At 37.2% G+C, this 16,182-nt stretch overlaps 2 protein-coding genes and 1 pseudogene across 3 annotated transcripts; all 3 read right to left on the bottom strand.

The window, feature by feature from the left end:
• Window positions 1-841: 841 nt before the first annotated feature.
• LOC105975263 (glutamate receptor 2.2) lies at window positions 842-4,537 on the bottom strand. Its single transcript, XM_088816130.1, has 5 exons — window positions 4,122-4,537; window positions 2,529-3,862; window positions 2,071-2,383; window positions 1,484-1,881; window positions 842-1,392 (listed from the first exon to the last, which is right to left on the bottom strand). The coding sequence occupies exons 1-5, from the start codon at window positions 4,387-4,389 to the stop codon at window positions 1,039-1,041; spliced, it is 2,667 nt and encodes an 888-aa protein (XP_088672256.1). The 5' UTR covers window positions 4,390-4,537; the 3' UTR covers window positions 842-1,038.
• A 1,610-nt stretch (window positions 4,538-6,147) lies between these two features.
• On the bottom strand, window positions 6,148-9,303 carry LOC105975181 (glutamate receptor 2.1 pseudogene; annotated as a pseudogene).
• Window positions 9,304-10,095: 792 nt separating this feature from the next.
• LOC105975261 (glutamate receptor 2.1) lies at window positions 10,096-14,835 on the bottom strand. 2 transcript variants are annotated; one of them, XM_013000440.2, is made up of 5 exons: window positions 14,478-14,832; window positions 11,826-13,147; window positions 11,422-11,734; window positions 10,936-11,342; window positions 10,096-10,857 (listed from the first exon to the last, which is right to left on the bottom strand). In XM_013000440.2, the coding sequence occupies exons 1-5, from the start codon at window positions 14,803-14,805 to the stop codon at window positions 10,258-10,260; spliced, it is 2,970 nt and encodes a 989-aa protein (XP_012855894.2). In that variant the 5' UTR covers window positions 14,806-14,832; the 3' UTR covers window positions 10,096-10,257. The 2 variants fall into 2 exon arrangements, with proteins under 2 accessions (XP_012855894.2, XP_088672217.1); XM_088816091.1 differs by having other exon boundaries at window positions 10,096-11,342; window positions 14,478-14,835.
• Between the last annotated feature and the right edge of the window lie 1,347 nt (window positions 14,836-16,182).

Here is a 16,182-nt window from a genome sequence, read left to right as displayed (position 1 = left end):
GTTGACCTGAAAAGTTATATGGTTATTTATTTTATTTTTACAAATAGCACAAGTCTTAAGTAATTTCTGTAGTTTATTCTAGAATACAATTATAAAACACCGATGAGTTTCAAGTTTCAACACCAACAATTCTTGCACCCGATTGGCGAATTTGTAAAGTTAACGTTTATGGTAACTTTTTATTGTCGATCAAGGTTTAACTTAGGTTGGTATTGTGGTTTCTCTCAGTGTGGGGTGTCAAGAAGATGGGGTTCAAATCTGTTTGAGTGTGTATTTAAAACGGTATTTGGATTAAAAAATAATAATAATAATAATAAATAAACCATTGGATATTACTGTAATTGACTTAGCCAAGAAGAAGAATGTAAATAAGTCCTAGGTCATTGGATATTACTGTAATTGACTCATTCTAGTTGTCATTCTTTTCTCTACTCATTCTACTTGCAAATTTTAATAGGGTATATCTAAATAGATTTTGAAGGCTCGGGATTTCGTAATCCAGAGTGAAGTTCATAATTCCGGACTTTGTAGCCCGAACTACGCTACGGGCTACAAAGCCCAGAATTATGCCTTTTTCTCTTAAACCGTGAAATTGAATTTAAATATTTAATTTTAAATTTTAGACAATACGGGCTTCGTATCCCGGACTTGAACTAAAAGCACCGGGTTTCTTATCCAGGAATACATGTCGTCTAAAGTATGAAATATATTCTTAAGGTTTACTTACTTACAAAAGAAGAAACTATTTTTATGTTGAACTTTCAAGTTAAATATATATATCTTAAAGATTAAGAGAGAAATATTTGAACTTTGTTAGGGAGTGCTTGTAATCTTGAGATAACTTAAGAGTTGTGGCTGATTGAAGTCCCAAGAAGATATTCTCAGAAGAGAATTTAATCCCAAGACATTATTATTTCAACAAATACAATTTAAAGTGGGGGGAAAAACGATGAAACACGTAGAATGAGATTTACAAATTAGGATACAACCTCCTCACAACGACGAAAAACCTGTATGTGACAGCATTTTGGTGGTTCACTAGTTTCCATTCCGATTCCCAGGATTATTTATTTGTTGGTCTCTTTCCTCGCAACGCTTGAGTAACTCACATAACTCATAAATCTGTCTCTCGATTGTGGGTTCGTCACTGTGGACATGAGTTCCATATCCGAACATAATCATATAACTTATAATCGCTGCAAGTCCGGTTGCTCCGACAATAATAAAGACCACCCTGAAGCTTGATAGGCCGAGACTTTTGGTGTTAGTGTCCGGCCGTTTGGCCTCACCTCCCAACCACTTCTTCTCAATCTCCACCATCGTCTGGCCCTCGGTCACACTCAGAATTTTCCTCGAAACATGAGGTACTAGAGGAGAATCTATTGGGAAGACCTGCAGAAAAGAAGAGAGAAGTAGAGTCTAGAAAGAAAAAAAGACGACAACGCAAAATGGAAACGTATATGTAGTCAAGGGAGTCACATACAAATCCGAAACCAGCAGCCTTATATGTGGGTCCGACCATCATGTATTTTGAACGGTATTTTGCTATAAACAGATTTAAGTATGGAATCTCGTGAAAGGCAGCAGCAATTCCACCGTTTGCACTCCCTTTGGAGAGAAGTTGATCCATTTCCTCCGCTGACTTGAACGGCCGAAGTTGCGACTTATCGAAACGTTTTTTCAGAAATTCGTATACAAAAGAGGTATTGGAGTAGCCCACATATTCCTTGTTTCGAATAAGCTCGTTAACATCAGTATCTGTCAGTTTCTGGACTGTTAACATGGATGTGAGACTCGAAGCATAGCCTTGGGTTAATATAAATACCGCCAAGAGCCATACAATCACCACTACCTTTGCGGAGTTGCTTACCACCCTCTCCTCTACCAAAAAAAAAAATTCAATGCCGAAAGGTCAGAAATAACTTCTTATTTTATTACCTTTTCTATGCTCCGTTAGTTAAGTAGGTTTAATCCTCAACATCTGACTAGATGATTATACTCTATATTTTGCTTTAGTGTAACATTTGGCAAAATGACTAAATGTAATTTAAATGATGAAAGGTGGCTTACTGTGGGCAAAGAACATGGTGGAGAAGGAAAACCAGAATATCATGCAAAATTGATCCCAACCAGTCCCTCTGAAATCTCTATTTCTTGGGCGTTCAAGAAACCAAACCAAAATCCCGAATAAAACAAAGGAGACAAAGATTGTCGACCACAGTTCCCAAGTCAACGGCTTCACCAATAGCCATGTATTTCCCTTCTTATCTTCTGGGATCGGTACAACCATCGAAACACCAGACTCTCTGTAAGGCAGGGTGAAGTCGACATACTGAGACCTATTTCCGAGAATTGTTACGTCTCCAGCTACTGCGTCATAGTTCTGTTCATTAATAAGCGAAAACAAAAAAAAAAAAAAAAAAAAAAAAAAAAAAAAAAAAAAACGTTCAGGCACAGCATACTGCATCTTCTGTGTTGATAAAAATGTATTTGGTTTTTAATTTTGTAGGAAAGAAAGAAGAACTTACTCCGAGGTACACTTCATAGACCAAATCATTGTAAACTCCAGCCATCTTGCGATCAGGTGTTGCAAATGGAATGTATTCATACGGCACATCATATGGTAGTGCTGCCATCACCGCATCAAAAACATCTATGCAGTATCCTTCCACTTTAGTAGTATTGTCCGAATTCCACGTAACACGCACGAATTCGGTGAAACCAGCCTTTACAGGCACTCCTACTCTCAGTTTCTTGGTTTTTGTCGGAACTGCCCAACCTTTAGGTGGAGATGATTCGTTGCCTGGCCATGTAATAGATCCGAGGTTGTCTTTGGAAGTTGAATATGCGCTTGTGCTTGAACTAGTGAACTTTAGTTTGTTTACAATTCCATTCTCTTTTGTCCAATATCCTATGCCACTAACTCCATGAGCAACAATGTTGACTATTTCATAAGGAGGTGCTTGGAGTTGACCATCGACTAATTGGAAGTTTCCAGCAAGGCCTCTAAATGTGGTACTCGATAAAGCCTGAATTAGCTTTGGTCCACTTAACGATACCCCAAAGGCTTCAAGATCAGTAGAATTTGTCGACGTGTTTGTCTTTTGATATGTAAGATTTGATAACCCTGCTTTTTCAACTGCCATGGCTAGTGCAAGAGCCGAGTCATAAGCCCATATACCATATATGTCCAGATTTAGAGCTTTTGGATTGCTCTGCAGAGTCATGTTTTTGTATCGAATTGCAAAGTCGTCCAGCTCTTTTGTCTGTGGAATATAAGGCTTTACTCCTATTACTCCTAGCATGGATGCTAGGACAGAAGGATCCATTGAATTTAATTCGTTTGTGATGCTGTCTGTTATTATCCATGCGTAATCTTTACTCATCATTCCTAGTTGTGCTGCTTTGGCGAACAGGAGAGAACCGAGGCTGCTCAACATGTGCACGATGAATACTCTTGTTTGCATAGTCTTCAGCTTGGAAAGCTCTGCGACGATTTGCTCGTCTGTCGCTGTTGATGGGATGACACTCCTGTAAGGTACGCGCGCATTTACCTGCTCTAAGGCATCGGTTAAAAACGGTACAATCCCTTCTCCGAATTCGTTATCCTCGTAGATTGGCACAGCTTCTTTCCATCCAAAGGCTTGAATAATTGCAACGATGGGGTTTACTTGCGTAGAGTCGTTTAGAGTAGCCCGAACGAAATAAGGACTCCTCAGTGATGAAAGAGAAGGACTTGTGGCCGAGAAGGTAACTATAGGAACTTGAGCTTTCTGTCCAAGAGAAATAAGGAAATTAGCCTGTACCGAGTACATGGGACCGATGATGGCTTGCACTTCAACATTCTTCAGCAGGTCCAAACCTGCATTTCATGTGCAACATAACATTCATCATTTGATCCTTCATTTATTAGATAAAAAGCTATACGTTTTTATATTGAAATTAAGATGTAAAAAATCGATGACCGATTAGTGTATTTCTCATCTTGGGAAAAAAATACTCTAAATCTGGATTTCTCGTTAGGAATGAAAGTTGTCGACAGATGTCACATGGTGAAGGAAATAGTCGGTTTACAGTTTACCCTACGTAAAAAAGGACAAAATTATCCTTCAATATCGTACCTGCTGCAGCTGCACCAATTACGCCTTCTCTGGAGTCACGGTTGATGAGAACGAGCCTCGTTTTATAATGACCGTGTGTAGCGTAGAAATCAGAGAGCGCCATTGATGTGCAGTTGAATGCCATCTTTCCATACTCATCCATGTCTAGCACCACTCCTACTCTTACGGAGATGTTCTGTGCCGCTGCCATTTTTGTCGAGAAAATCACGGCACATAAATAAAAGAAGAGATACAAAATGGCATATCTGCAGGTTTTGATCTTCTCCATTTCTTTTTGCTAAATTTGGGGCTTTATTTATTATTATTATTAATTTTTTTCTTTTTTCTTTTTGTGATGATGATTTATTTGATTACTCAAAAAATATGCATATACAGGGCACTATGTTTTGGATGTTTGAATTTGAACTGTTACATCCAAAATGAGCTGTCCTCATTGTATTAATATATTGTATTTTGAAGTTTCTTAGGAGAGTTTAAGAGTTTACTTTTGTAAAGTCAACGAGCCATCCAACATTGGTTGCTGTTTTAAATTTTTATGAATGCTTGTTTTTAGAAGTTTTGACTATAATTATAAATCATTTATTCATTCTTGAGGTTTGACTTATTACAAAAGAATTCGGACTCGGTTGAAATTTTAAATATATACGAGGTAATTAGGGTTTATGAGATGCTACATTTGGTAAAAAATACTAGGTGAATTTGCATCATAAATTTATACAAATAACTATCCATTAAACACACAAACACATTGGTATGTGTGTTATTATGTTCAGATCAATGGTGCAGAATCATCCAAGAATCATCCAATGTATTTCACGGGTGACAAAACTGGAATCAAAGATTCATTATGTTTTAACAACTTTTGTGGTTGAATTTAACTTTCAAAGATTCATTGCTTTATAAATGTAACTGATTTGGCTCAAAATATTGAAAATATATTTTATTACAATTGCAAATATTTCAAACTAACTACGGCGAACAATATTGATTACAGATTTGGTGTAGTGATAAAAATAAATTGGAAAAATTACAGTTTTGACCCCTTAAGTTTGCATCGATTCCACATTTGGTTCCTCATGTTTACAAAAAAATAAACACATTTGGTCCCTCATGTTTCAATAATTAATATTTTTGATCATTTCCATCAATTTACCGTTAGTTTGTTAGTTAAGCAAGTCACGGAACACGCTTGATTCCGTTAGTTTTAACGAAAAATTGACGGAAATAACTAAAAGTGTTGAATTTTTGAAACATAAGGGACTAAATGTGTTTTTTATAAACATAAGGGACCAAATATGAAAAGAAAAAAACTATATTTTTCCCAAATAAATCATTATAAATAAGATGGTGAAACTGAGTTCAATTATGCTAATTCCAATGCGCCGGAAAAGAATCAATCAAGTTCGAGAATGGCAATGCAGCTGAAGAGTGTGGAGAGAATCAAACATTGACAGTTAACCTCGGAGTGCTTAGGAGAGAAGAAGAACGAGAGAATCGGAGTTGTTCGTCACAGAAAGGATTGGTAAGTTTTGCTTTGCGTTGTTGTTAATGTTTTGTTTGTGTTGGTAGATCTGTACGATGATGTAGGATTATGTGGATGCCTATTACATGTTTGTTGAAATGCCTACAAGAATATGAGCTTTTTGGAATCTATCTGCATCTCATATTACCTTATTTGCTTAACCTTCTTTTCTCGTACTAAGGTGAAGTATCTAGCTTTGTGATGCTTCCTTGACGACCCTCTATCGGAGTTCCCGTTATCTACATAATCAAATTTTTCGGTATTTTATCAATGCTAGTTTTGTTTATTAGCCCGAGCTTTTGAAGATATAGGCATTTAACATAAGCTAAAATGTAGACGAATCCAAATATAATTTGATGTGAAGGAATTGTGGTTAGAACTTTCCAAGGACATTAAAACATTTGACATTCCCAATAGAGAACTTAATCCCAAGACAATGTTTCCAGAAAAAAAGAATTTGTAAGGAAATTTGACACGAAACATTTGGAATCAGATTTTAAAAATTACACCACCACCTTTCTCAGTTAAGCGACGGGCATCAATCTTTCTTTGAGGTAAACGAATCGCAAGTGCCAACATTTATGTTCATCACTAGTTTTCATGCGGATCAACAAGCTCGATCTCTTGGCTGTTGTTTTCTTTCTTAGACAGGAAAATACGCAGCAATCTTAGCAATTTGGATGGAGCGTCCTCCCCTTTGACGACATCCCAATTGTCATAAAGGAATTTAAACACATAGTGCGTAAGGGCTCCAAATCCAACCGCTCCTACAGCTGAGAAGAGTACCATGAAGCTTTCTAGCTCAAGACTTTTTGATGAAAGCACAGTGTCAGAGTCTGAACATGTGGTCTTATCTCCGAACCATTTCCTCTCGATTTCCACCATCTTTCGGCCTTCTGTCACATTCAAAATTGCTCTTGAAACGTCAGGTACTAGAGGAGAACCTATTGGGAAGACCTGCAAAGAAGAAAAAGAGAGCCTTTAGAACGATTAAAGCGAAAAATAATATACATGCGTAGATATACTTCAAAGGAGGGTCCGTACAAAGCCAAAACCATCAGCCTTATACGTGGGTCCGACCATCATGTATTTTGAACAGTATTTTCCTCGAAACAACTTTATATATGGGATCTCATGAAAGGCGGCAGCTATTCCACCATTTCGACTCCCTTTGGAGAGAAGTTCGTCCATTTCCTCGGCTGAGTTGAATGGCCGAAGTCGCGACGCATCGATACCCATTTCTTTGAGTAGTCCGAAAACAAACGACGGATTCGAGTAGCCTACATATTCCTTATTTTTAATAAGCTCACTAACTTCGGTAACTGTTGGCTGCAGCTTCTGGACTGTTAACATGGATGTAAGACTGGCGGTATAGCTTTGGGTTAGTATAAGTACCAGAAAAAACCATATGATCAGCAGGGACCTGCCCCAGTTGCTTGCAACCTTCTCCTCTACCGAAAAATAAACGGCAGATGGTCAGAAAAAAAATTGTTAATTTTATCGCGTAACCGTAAATTAAGGAGATTTTAAAGTTTGGTATATAACATTTGGCGAAAAGGAATATGGTTTAAAAGATGAAAGGGGTCTTACTATGAGCAAATACCATGGTGGAGAAGGGAAACCAGGTTGGAATCACCCAACCTTTAGGCGGAGATGATTTGTCGCCTGGCCATACAATGGATCCAAGGTTGGATCTGGAAGTAGAATATTTATTTGTATTTGAACTTTCGAAGTTCAGTTCTTTGACAAGTCCATTCTCTTTTGTCCAATACCCTATGCTGCTAGCTCGAGGACCATCGATATTGACGATCTGATAAGGAGGTGCTTGGAGTTGGCCATCAACTAAGCGAAAGTTTCCAGCAAGGCCCGTAAATGTAACACTTGATAAAGCCTGAATCAGCTCTGGTCCACTTAATGATACTCCAAAGGCTTCAAGATCTGTAGAATTTCTTGACACATTTGCCTCTCAATATTCAGGATTTTCTGGCAGTGCTTCTTCTACTGCCATGGCTAGTGCAGTGGCCGAGTCATAAGCCCATAACCGATAAATGTCGACATCGGGAGTAGGAGCTTTTGGATGGCTCTGCCGAACCCTTTGCTTGTATCGAATTGCAAAGTCATCCAGCTCTTTGGTCTTTGGGACATAAGGTCTTACTCCTATTACTCCTAGCATGGATGCTATGACAGAAGGGTTCATTGAATTTAAATCGTTTGTGATGCTATCTGTTATTATCCATGCATAATCTTGACTCATCATTCCTATTTCTTTCGCTTTGGTGAACAGGCGAGAAGCAAGAGGGTTCAGCACGTGGACGACGAAAACTCTAGTTTGCATCGTCATCAGCTTGTAAAGCTCCGCAGCAATTTGATCATCCGTTGCTAATGGTGGAATGACACTTCTGTAAGGTACGCGCACATTTACCTTTTCCAGTGCATCAGTCAAAAATGGTAGAATCCCTTCCCCAAATTCATTATCCTCGTAAACGGGCACAACTTCTCTCCACCCAAACGCTTGAATGATTGCAACTATAGCGCCTACTTGTGAAGAGTCTTTTAGAGTAGCCCGGATGAAATAAGGACTCCGAAGTGATGAGAGAGAAGGACTTGTGGCCGAGAAGGTAACAATAGGAACTTGAGCTTTCTGTCCAAGAGAAATAAGGAAATTAGCCTGTATTGAGTACATGGGACCTATTATGGCTTGCACTTCAACATTCTTCAGAAGGTCCAGACCTGCATTTCATGTGCAAGACAACATTCATTAGTTGGTTTCGACAATCTCGGGTGTGCATATTTAATGTAGTTTTCCTAATAAATGGTAATGTTAACGACTATTTTAATGAAGAAGTTCCGGGTATAGAATTCTCATCTATGTTGGAATAATGCACTTTCTAGAATTATCCACGTGCATGTACGATGTATGATATGATAAATGAATAGGCAAATAAATGAATAATTAGATACATGATTATCTAGTATTCATGAACGTTACTTTTTTTTTTATGATACAGGTACTACTTGTGCCTGGACTAGTATAAATAGGTGTGGAGTTTGTACATGTAATTCAACAAGTTTTAGCTAGAGTAAAATATATAGGAGATACGTTCTCTTAAATATTTCCTTGTTAATCTTTTCCAAATATTTCCGCAAAATATCCAACAATTTATCGGAAAATTATTTATATATGTAGAAAGGCTTGCAAAAATTGAAGTGATAGAGTTTTTCTTTGTCATTTTTCTTCCTCCCTTTTTTTTCGAGAGTGTGTTGTTGTGTGCGTGTGTGTGTGTGTGTGTGTGTGTGTGTGTGTGTGTGTATTTTTAGGCAGAGTACCTGCTGCAGCTGCCCCAACGACATCGCCTTTGGAGTCCCGGTCGACAAGAACGAGCCTTGTGGTATAATGATCATGTGTGGCATAGAAGTCTGAGAGAGCCATCCTTATAACGTCCAGTGTCATCTTTCCATAGTCATCCATGTCTAGCACAAGCCCGACTCTTACAGGGATGACCTGCGCCTCTGCCGTTTTTGTCGAAAAATTCTTTAAACCGATGAACAAGTAAAAGAAGATATACAAAATGGGATTCCTGCAGGTAATTCTCTTCTCCATATCTATCTTTTGCTAAATTTTGCTGTTTGAGACTTGAGGGAATGATCGGTGTTCGGTTACCGAAGTATATATAATGTTTGAACTTTAACTATCACATCTACAGCTAAAACATATGATGTAGGACCCAAAACATGGTCTGTGTTATGTATAGAATAATATAGTTTTGCTGAAAAAAAAATGGAGTTTACTTTTGTGAAGTCAATCAACTATCCAACATGCATGCAACTTTTGATTAAAAAAAAGGGCTGATTATGTTGAAGTTTGTATCAAGGTTTGTCCTTAGCCTTAGGAGGTTTGATTAGAATAATTTTTTTGAGTTATTATGCTAATCAGCAATTACTACATTCAGTTAGTAGGTTTAAATTGACTCCTATTGAACATTAATTATTCAGGGTTAATTATAGTCAAAAAAAATTCTCAAGAATATTGTCTTTGCGGTCCAAATATACATTAAAAGATTTCGAGGGGTTATACTACACTACCCAAATATATATACATATATATATATATATATATATATATATATATATATATATATATATATATATATATATATATAAAATACTATATAGTTTTTATAAACAATGGAAACAAAACAAACTTACAGAAGAAACTCCTCTTTGTTCGATGTTTTGAGGTGTATGAGTAAAATTGAAATTTAGATAATAATCATAATCATAAGAAGAAGGAATCTTCAATCCATGACGGAAGATGAGACACTATTATTAAAATTAACTAAATTAGTGTGTTTGAATTCAATTACATGAAGTAATGTGCGTTTTCGTATTTATGTTAAGTTCAATATTCTCATTGATTTCGACATGTTAGTCTTGGGGTACTCTTATTATGTATTTAGTATTTACGAATAAATTTCTAACCGAAAGTGCTGTTTTACATTGGAAATGAAATTAGAATTGAGGTCTCATGTGGAACTAAATTTATAAGTTACATAGCTACAAGATATCATCTCACCGTTATCTGACTTGAGACGAAAGACAAGTTTCCGCACTTGGTTAACATGTTGATGGCAAATGCTCGTTTTGATTCGGGTTAACAAGTTCGATTTCTTGCTGTATAGCTTCAAAATCTACGTTCCGCGCATCTGGGCTCGAGAAATCAGGACTTGGTGGGCCGTTAGTGAACGGAGAGGCCACTGAAAAAGTCGACGGACTAAATTGAAAATCATGTTCGTTGGATGATTCTGCTGCTCTCTTCATGCAATCACCTCCACAAACACTCTCCCTATCTCTATTTTCCATGTTCTTAAAAGTATGAGAGCTGAGATCTCTGTTCTTGAACCTTTGAAGCAAGTCGTTCATCTTGGTCCATATAGTCAACTCGTGACCGGACCGGTCAACAACATGCCAATTTTCGCGTAGGAATTTAATCGCGTAGATTATTAAAGCTGAAGCTGCAGCAATTCCCACTATCAAGAACAGCCCCCAAAAGCTCTCTAAACCGATACTGTTGGACGAGAACAAAGTACTAGAATCTGGACATTTGGTTCTATCTCCAAACCATTTTTTCTCGATATCGATCATTTTTTTACTCTCTGTGACATTTAATATCCCTCTTGATACATCAGGTACTAGCGGAGAACCTATCGGAAAGACCTGCAGATAGATATATACGCGTAAGCATTTTATAGATGAAGAGAAGGAACGAGAGCTAAAGGAGGGGGTGACACGTACAAAGCCAAAACCGTCGGTTTTATAGGTGGGACCGACCATGGTGTATTTTGAGCAGTACTTGGCAAGAAACAGCTTCATATATGGGATCTCATCAAACGCTGCAGCTATGCCACCGTTTCGACTTCCTTTGGAGAAGAGTTCGTCGAGTTCCTCTGTGGAGTTGAATGCCAAAAGCCTGGTTTCATCGAATTTCATGTTTTTAAGGAGACCGAAAACAAACGATCCCATTTGGTAGCCAATGTATTCGTTGTTTTTAATGAGCTCGGCGACATCTGTAATGGTTGGCTGCAGCTGCTGAACCGTCAGCATCGAGGTAAGACTAGCGGTGTAGCTTTGTGTTAGTATAAGGACAACTAGAAACCATATAATCAGCACAAATCGAGACAAATTGCTTATCACTCTCTCCTCTACAAAAAAGAAGTGATTTTCAGTATAAGATATGTGCATTATAATTGCTTGAGTGAATTTAGAATTACAAGATCTTACTGTGGGCGAAGACCATGGTCGAGAAGCCGAACCAGAATACCATGCCTACTTGATGCCAAAAGGGACCCCTGAAATCTTCGTTGATACGGTGCTCAAGAACCCATATAAGAAACCCCACGAAGACAAACGAGCAAAAGCTCGTCAGCCAAAGCTGCCAGGTCAGTGGCTTTAGAAACGCCCATGCATTTTTGCTCTTATCGTCCTTGATCGGTACGACCATCGAAACACCAGACTCTGTATAAGGCAGGGTGAAGTCGACGTACTGCGACCTGTTTGCTACAATAGTTACGTCTCCAACCGCCGCATCGAAGTTCTGTCCATTTTCAATCAATCAGAAACGAAAAGGTTAGTATCCATTTTTTATATTTTTTTCTTTTCGTTTTTACGAAATGCAAAACACTTACTCCAAGGTACACTTGATAGGCCAATTCATTGTAACTGCCAGCTGTCTTGTGGTCGGACGTAGCGAAAGGAACGTATTCATACGGTACGCCATACGGTAGAGCTTCCATTACTGTATCGAAAACATCTATGCAGTATCCTCCCGCTTCTGGAATATTGTTTGGATTCCAAGTGACATGAACAAACTCGGAGAAACCATCTTTTACGGGTACTCCTATCTTTAAAATTTTCCCGTTTGTAGGAACCACCCAACCTTTAGGTGGAGATGTTTTATCCCCTGGCCAAATGATGGATCCAATATTTGACTTTGAAGTTGAGTAGTTACTTGTGTTAGCGTTCGTGAAATTTAGATCTCGAACAATTCCATTCTCTTTCGTCCAGTATCCGACCACACGAGCACCGGGTCCCACCATGTTGACTATCTCATAAGGAGGTGATTGTAGTTGACCATCGACTAGTTTGAAATCTCCGGAAATACCTCTGAATGAAGTGTTGGATAAAGCCTGAATGAGCTCTTTGCCAGTGCTCGAGATACCAAATGTTTCAAGATCCGTAGAATTTCGAGAAATGTTCGTCTTTAAAAATGTCGAATTTACCCCCACTTGTGCTTTTTCCACAGCCAGTGCTAGTGAAATAGCTGAATCGTAGGCCCATAGTCCAAACATGTTCAAATCGTTCCGTTGAATCTTTTTCCTGTACCTCGTTTTGAAGTTATCGAACTCTTCTGTTTTTGGAATAAAGGGTTGTACTCCTATTACTCCAGTCATGGAGTTCATCACAGAAAGTTCGATCGAATCCAACTCGTACGTCATGCCATCGGTTATTATCCATGCATAGTCTCCACTCATCATTCCTAGCTTTTCAGCTTTGGCAAAGAGGCGGGCCCCTAGATGAGTCAGCATGTGGACAACGAAGACTCGTGTCTGCATCGTCATCAGCTTGTACAGCTCAGCAACGATCTGATCGTCTGTTGCTAATGGTGGGACCACGCTTCTGTAAGGCACGCGCGCGTTGACTTTTTCTAAGGCATCGGTTAAAAATGGTATAATCCCTTCTCCGAATTCGTTGTCTACATAAATGGGGACCACTTCTCTCCATCCAAAGGCTCGGATTATCGCAGCTATGGAGCCTACTTGTGAGGAGTCGTCGAGGGCGGCACGAATGAAGTAGGGGCTTCGGATTGATGCGAGAGAAGGGCTTGTGGCGGAAAAGGTAATTATCGGGACTTGGGATTTTTCTCCGAGGTTTATCATGAAATTTGCCTGCGCTGAGGATAAGGGGCCTATGATGGCTTGAACTTCGACATTCTTGATTAGGTCGAGAGCTGCAAATTTTTTTGTGTGCAACAAAACATTTTAACACAATTTTTTTTTTTATGTGTAGGAACATAGATGAATAGTTGTAGATATAATCATATATGGTGTATCTATTTTCGGCAAGTTTTAGAATTTTCATGTCCCGATCGCCGATGCAATTCTTGAAAATTGAAGGCAATGATGTTTGGAAGCGTTTTGAAACTTATTTTGATTTCATTTTGGGGAAATATGTTTTGGGGGAAGAATTTGAGAATGAAAGTAATGTTTGTTTATATTTTGGAAGGAGACAAAATACACTGTAGCAGTCACGTCATGTTTAAAAGTGTTAGAAAAAGGTATTTTAGAAGAAAAAAATTAAAAGATAAAGTGTTATTTATTTGTTTTTTAGTGAAGACATTTTTTATCGTAGCAGTCAAATCATTTTACTGTAGCATTTGAGATTATTTTGAGAAAATTATTTGAGAAGTGTAATAAATACAAATTTGTTTTGGGAAATCAATAAAAACAAAATGAAAACATTACCAAACATTGCCGAAGTTTTTCGGGGGTTCAAGTTTTCTTCAATAACAGATTACACTATAATACATATAGGGCTAGTTTATAGTTTTTACTGCCAAAAAAATTATGTACAACTACCACTAATTGTTTAAGCAAATTGGCCTGTGAGGAACACGAAACTCTGTCAGACTGTGAAAGTCAACATTCTCCGAACAAATATGATATTATTGGGAAAAATCAGTATTGAAAAAGTCAAACATATCTAAGTGTCAGTTTGCTTGTGCAAAGCTGTCTTGTGAGAGACATGTTTAGAGGACTTGGTTTTAACTTAAGTTCCAATGAAGAAGCAAAGCTTCGTCACGCGGTTCTTTAGCTGATGTTATAGTTTACTTTTCCTTGTAAGAAGTTGACTTTAAGCATGGATGGATGCAGCAGCTCAAAAGGGTTGACTATTTTGAAAAAAAAAATTAAAAAAAAAAGAAAAAGAAAAAGAAAATTGTTGGCTATTGAATCCAAAAGATCATCGTTATTCATGTCAAAAAAATCTTGATTTCAACATATATATATACATGTGTGTGTGTGTGTGTGTGTGTGTGTAGAGTGACGGAACTAAAGAGCCGGAGCAAGACGGTGAACACGAAAAAGAAGAAAGTAAGAATTCGATTATCAAATCATCTCTCGGCCCTTAAATGAAATAGTAGTTTCTAACATAGTACATACATATAAATGTATGTTCTGTGTTTGTGTGTGTGTGTGTGTGTGTGTGAGAGAGAGAGAGAGAGAGAGAGAGAGAGAGAGAGAGAGAGAGAGAGAGAGAGAGAGAGAGAGAGAGTATAGTACCGGCAGCAGCTGCAGCAACAACATCTCTGTCGGAATCCCGAGTGTGAAGAACGAGCCTAGTCTTGTAATAATCATGCGAGGCGTAAAAATCGGACAGTGCCATCGAGATACAGTTGATCCCCATCTCTCCGACATATATATCCATGTCCACCACCACGCCGATTTTTACAGGGATCGGTGTTTCTTGTGCTTCGACGACGGTCAAATATTCTAGAGGGAGAAAGAGAATTAAGAGAGAGAAAATAGAAAGGCTGATAGTTTTCTTCCCCATTTTGTGATTGATCATTGTTTCGGCACACGAAACCAGCCTATATATATAGTTCAGCATTTACATTTCTGAAATATTACATCCACAAGTTGACGTTACAGAAGAACCATTTTTATTCTATTCTATTTTATTTATTTATTTATTATTTTATTTATATTAATAATAATAATTAACAATAAACAGCCTATATATTTGATATATTGCAATAAATACTCCACTTATCTTGAATATAATCATATATACTTACCTAATGATTGGTTAGTTATTTGGTTGGTAAAGTCAATTACATTGTTTCAGAGCTATGTTCAAATTCGTCCTTGTTAGATACATTAATTATATTTGGTTGGAGACTATGTTCAAATTCATCTTTCCAACAGCTCATTGGTCAGCTCGTCACCTAGTCCTTTTATTTCTTCATACGCGACTTGAATCATAGCCAACGTTCGTCTTGCGCGAAGTCTTTGTTGCTAAACCATCATTTCTTGGACCCTCTTAGCTTAAAGGCCCATCTTTGTTAGTTCGGCTCGAGGCTATCAAATTGGTCCCCATAAGAGCTTATAAACTGTTTTTTACTCGTTGTAAGAGCTTATAAGCGATTTTTACTTATTATAAGATCTTATAAGTTTAGCCAAATATTTTTTATGCGATGAAACATGAATGTGCTTATAAAGATAAATTTTTTTTTTTAAATTTTTTATAATAGAAACAAGAATAATTTGTTGATTAGGGTCCACAATAATTAGTTAATTGACCCGTTTAATAATTAATATGCATATATACATTTCAAGTTACTCCTTTGGGTTTACCTTGACCATTTCAAACTTGACTATACGAAAACGATGTGTGTCTTCAAAAATCAAAATTCTTAGGGACAACTGTGGAAAATAATAATAATAAATAAATAAAATTTTATTGTAACAATTGTTTTATATATAAGGCAAGGATATTTAGAAATCCGTAAACCAATTAATTGATAGCGAAAGCATTTGAGGGGCTGTTTACTCGATCTTTATACGATGCAATAGATCAAAAAAAGGAAGAAAATTTAAATATATGATAATTAAATGTTATTAAAAATTAAATCATCAGAGGAAAAAAATTGGAAAATAGGAGACGAGAAAATAATTATTTTCATTATTTAAAAATATATAAATACGTCATTAGGATTTCTTAGATTTCGTAGTTTTCTAACTTTTATATATAAAAATCAATCATTATTTTTTATATTTACAGCTAGGATACTGGAATCTAATGGGTAGTCAATTTTATTAAAATAATATTCAAGTCCAATTATATATTTGATAGAAATTGACTTTGAATTATTATTTTATTTTATTTTTTGGAGTGTAGTAGAATTATACACGTCCACAAAGAAATAGCATAGTTGCAAATATCTTACACTCATTTCTTAATCGCTAGTCCTTAGTTGTAGCCTAG

Source organism: Erythranthe guttata, chromosome 1, assembly GCF_056151865.1.
Source record: "Erythranthe guttata isolate IM_541 chromosome 1, IM_541, whole genome shotgun sequence".
Lineage (NCBI taxonomy): Eukaryota > Viridiplantae > Streptophyta > Magnoliopsida > Lamiales > Phrymaceae > Erythranthe > Erythranthe guttata.
This window is presented reverse-complemented; position numbering and strand designations above follow the sequence as displayed.

What these genes read in the sequence shown, in the direction of transcription:
- LOC105975261 (XM_088816091.1), bottom strand. Translation starts at nt 14,805, where the DNA reads ATGCTGAACTATATATATAGGCTGGTTTCGTGTGCCGAAACAATGATC. An exon ending in TGTTGCTGCAGCTGCTGCCG is followed by an intron (nt 13,148 to 14,477) that starts GTACTATACTCT and finishes AAAAATTTGCAG; the next exon opens with CTCTCGACCTAATCAAGAAT. An exon ending in CCTATCAAGTGTACCTTGGA is followed by an intron (nt 11,735 to 11,825) that starts GTAAGTGTTTTG and finishes GAAAATGGACAG; the next exon opens with AACTTCGATGCGGCGGTTGG.
- LOC105975263 (XM_088816130.1), bottom strand. Translation starts at nt 4,389, where the DNA reads ATGGAGAAGATCAAAACCTGCAGATATGCCATTTTGTATCTCTTCTTT. An exon ending in AATTGGTGCAGCTGCAGCAG is followed by an intron (nt 3,863 to 4,121) that starts GTACGATATTGA and finishes CATGAAATGCAG; the next exon opens with GTTTGGACCTGCTGAAGAAT. An exon ending in CACCATGTTCTTTGCCCACA is followed by an intron (nt 1,882 to 2,070) that starts GTAAGCCACCTT and finishes TTTTTTTGGTAG; the next exon opens with AGGAGAGGGTGGTAAGCAAC.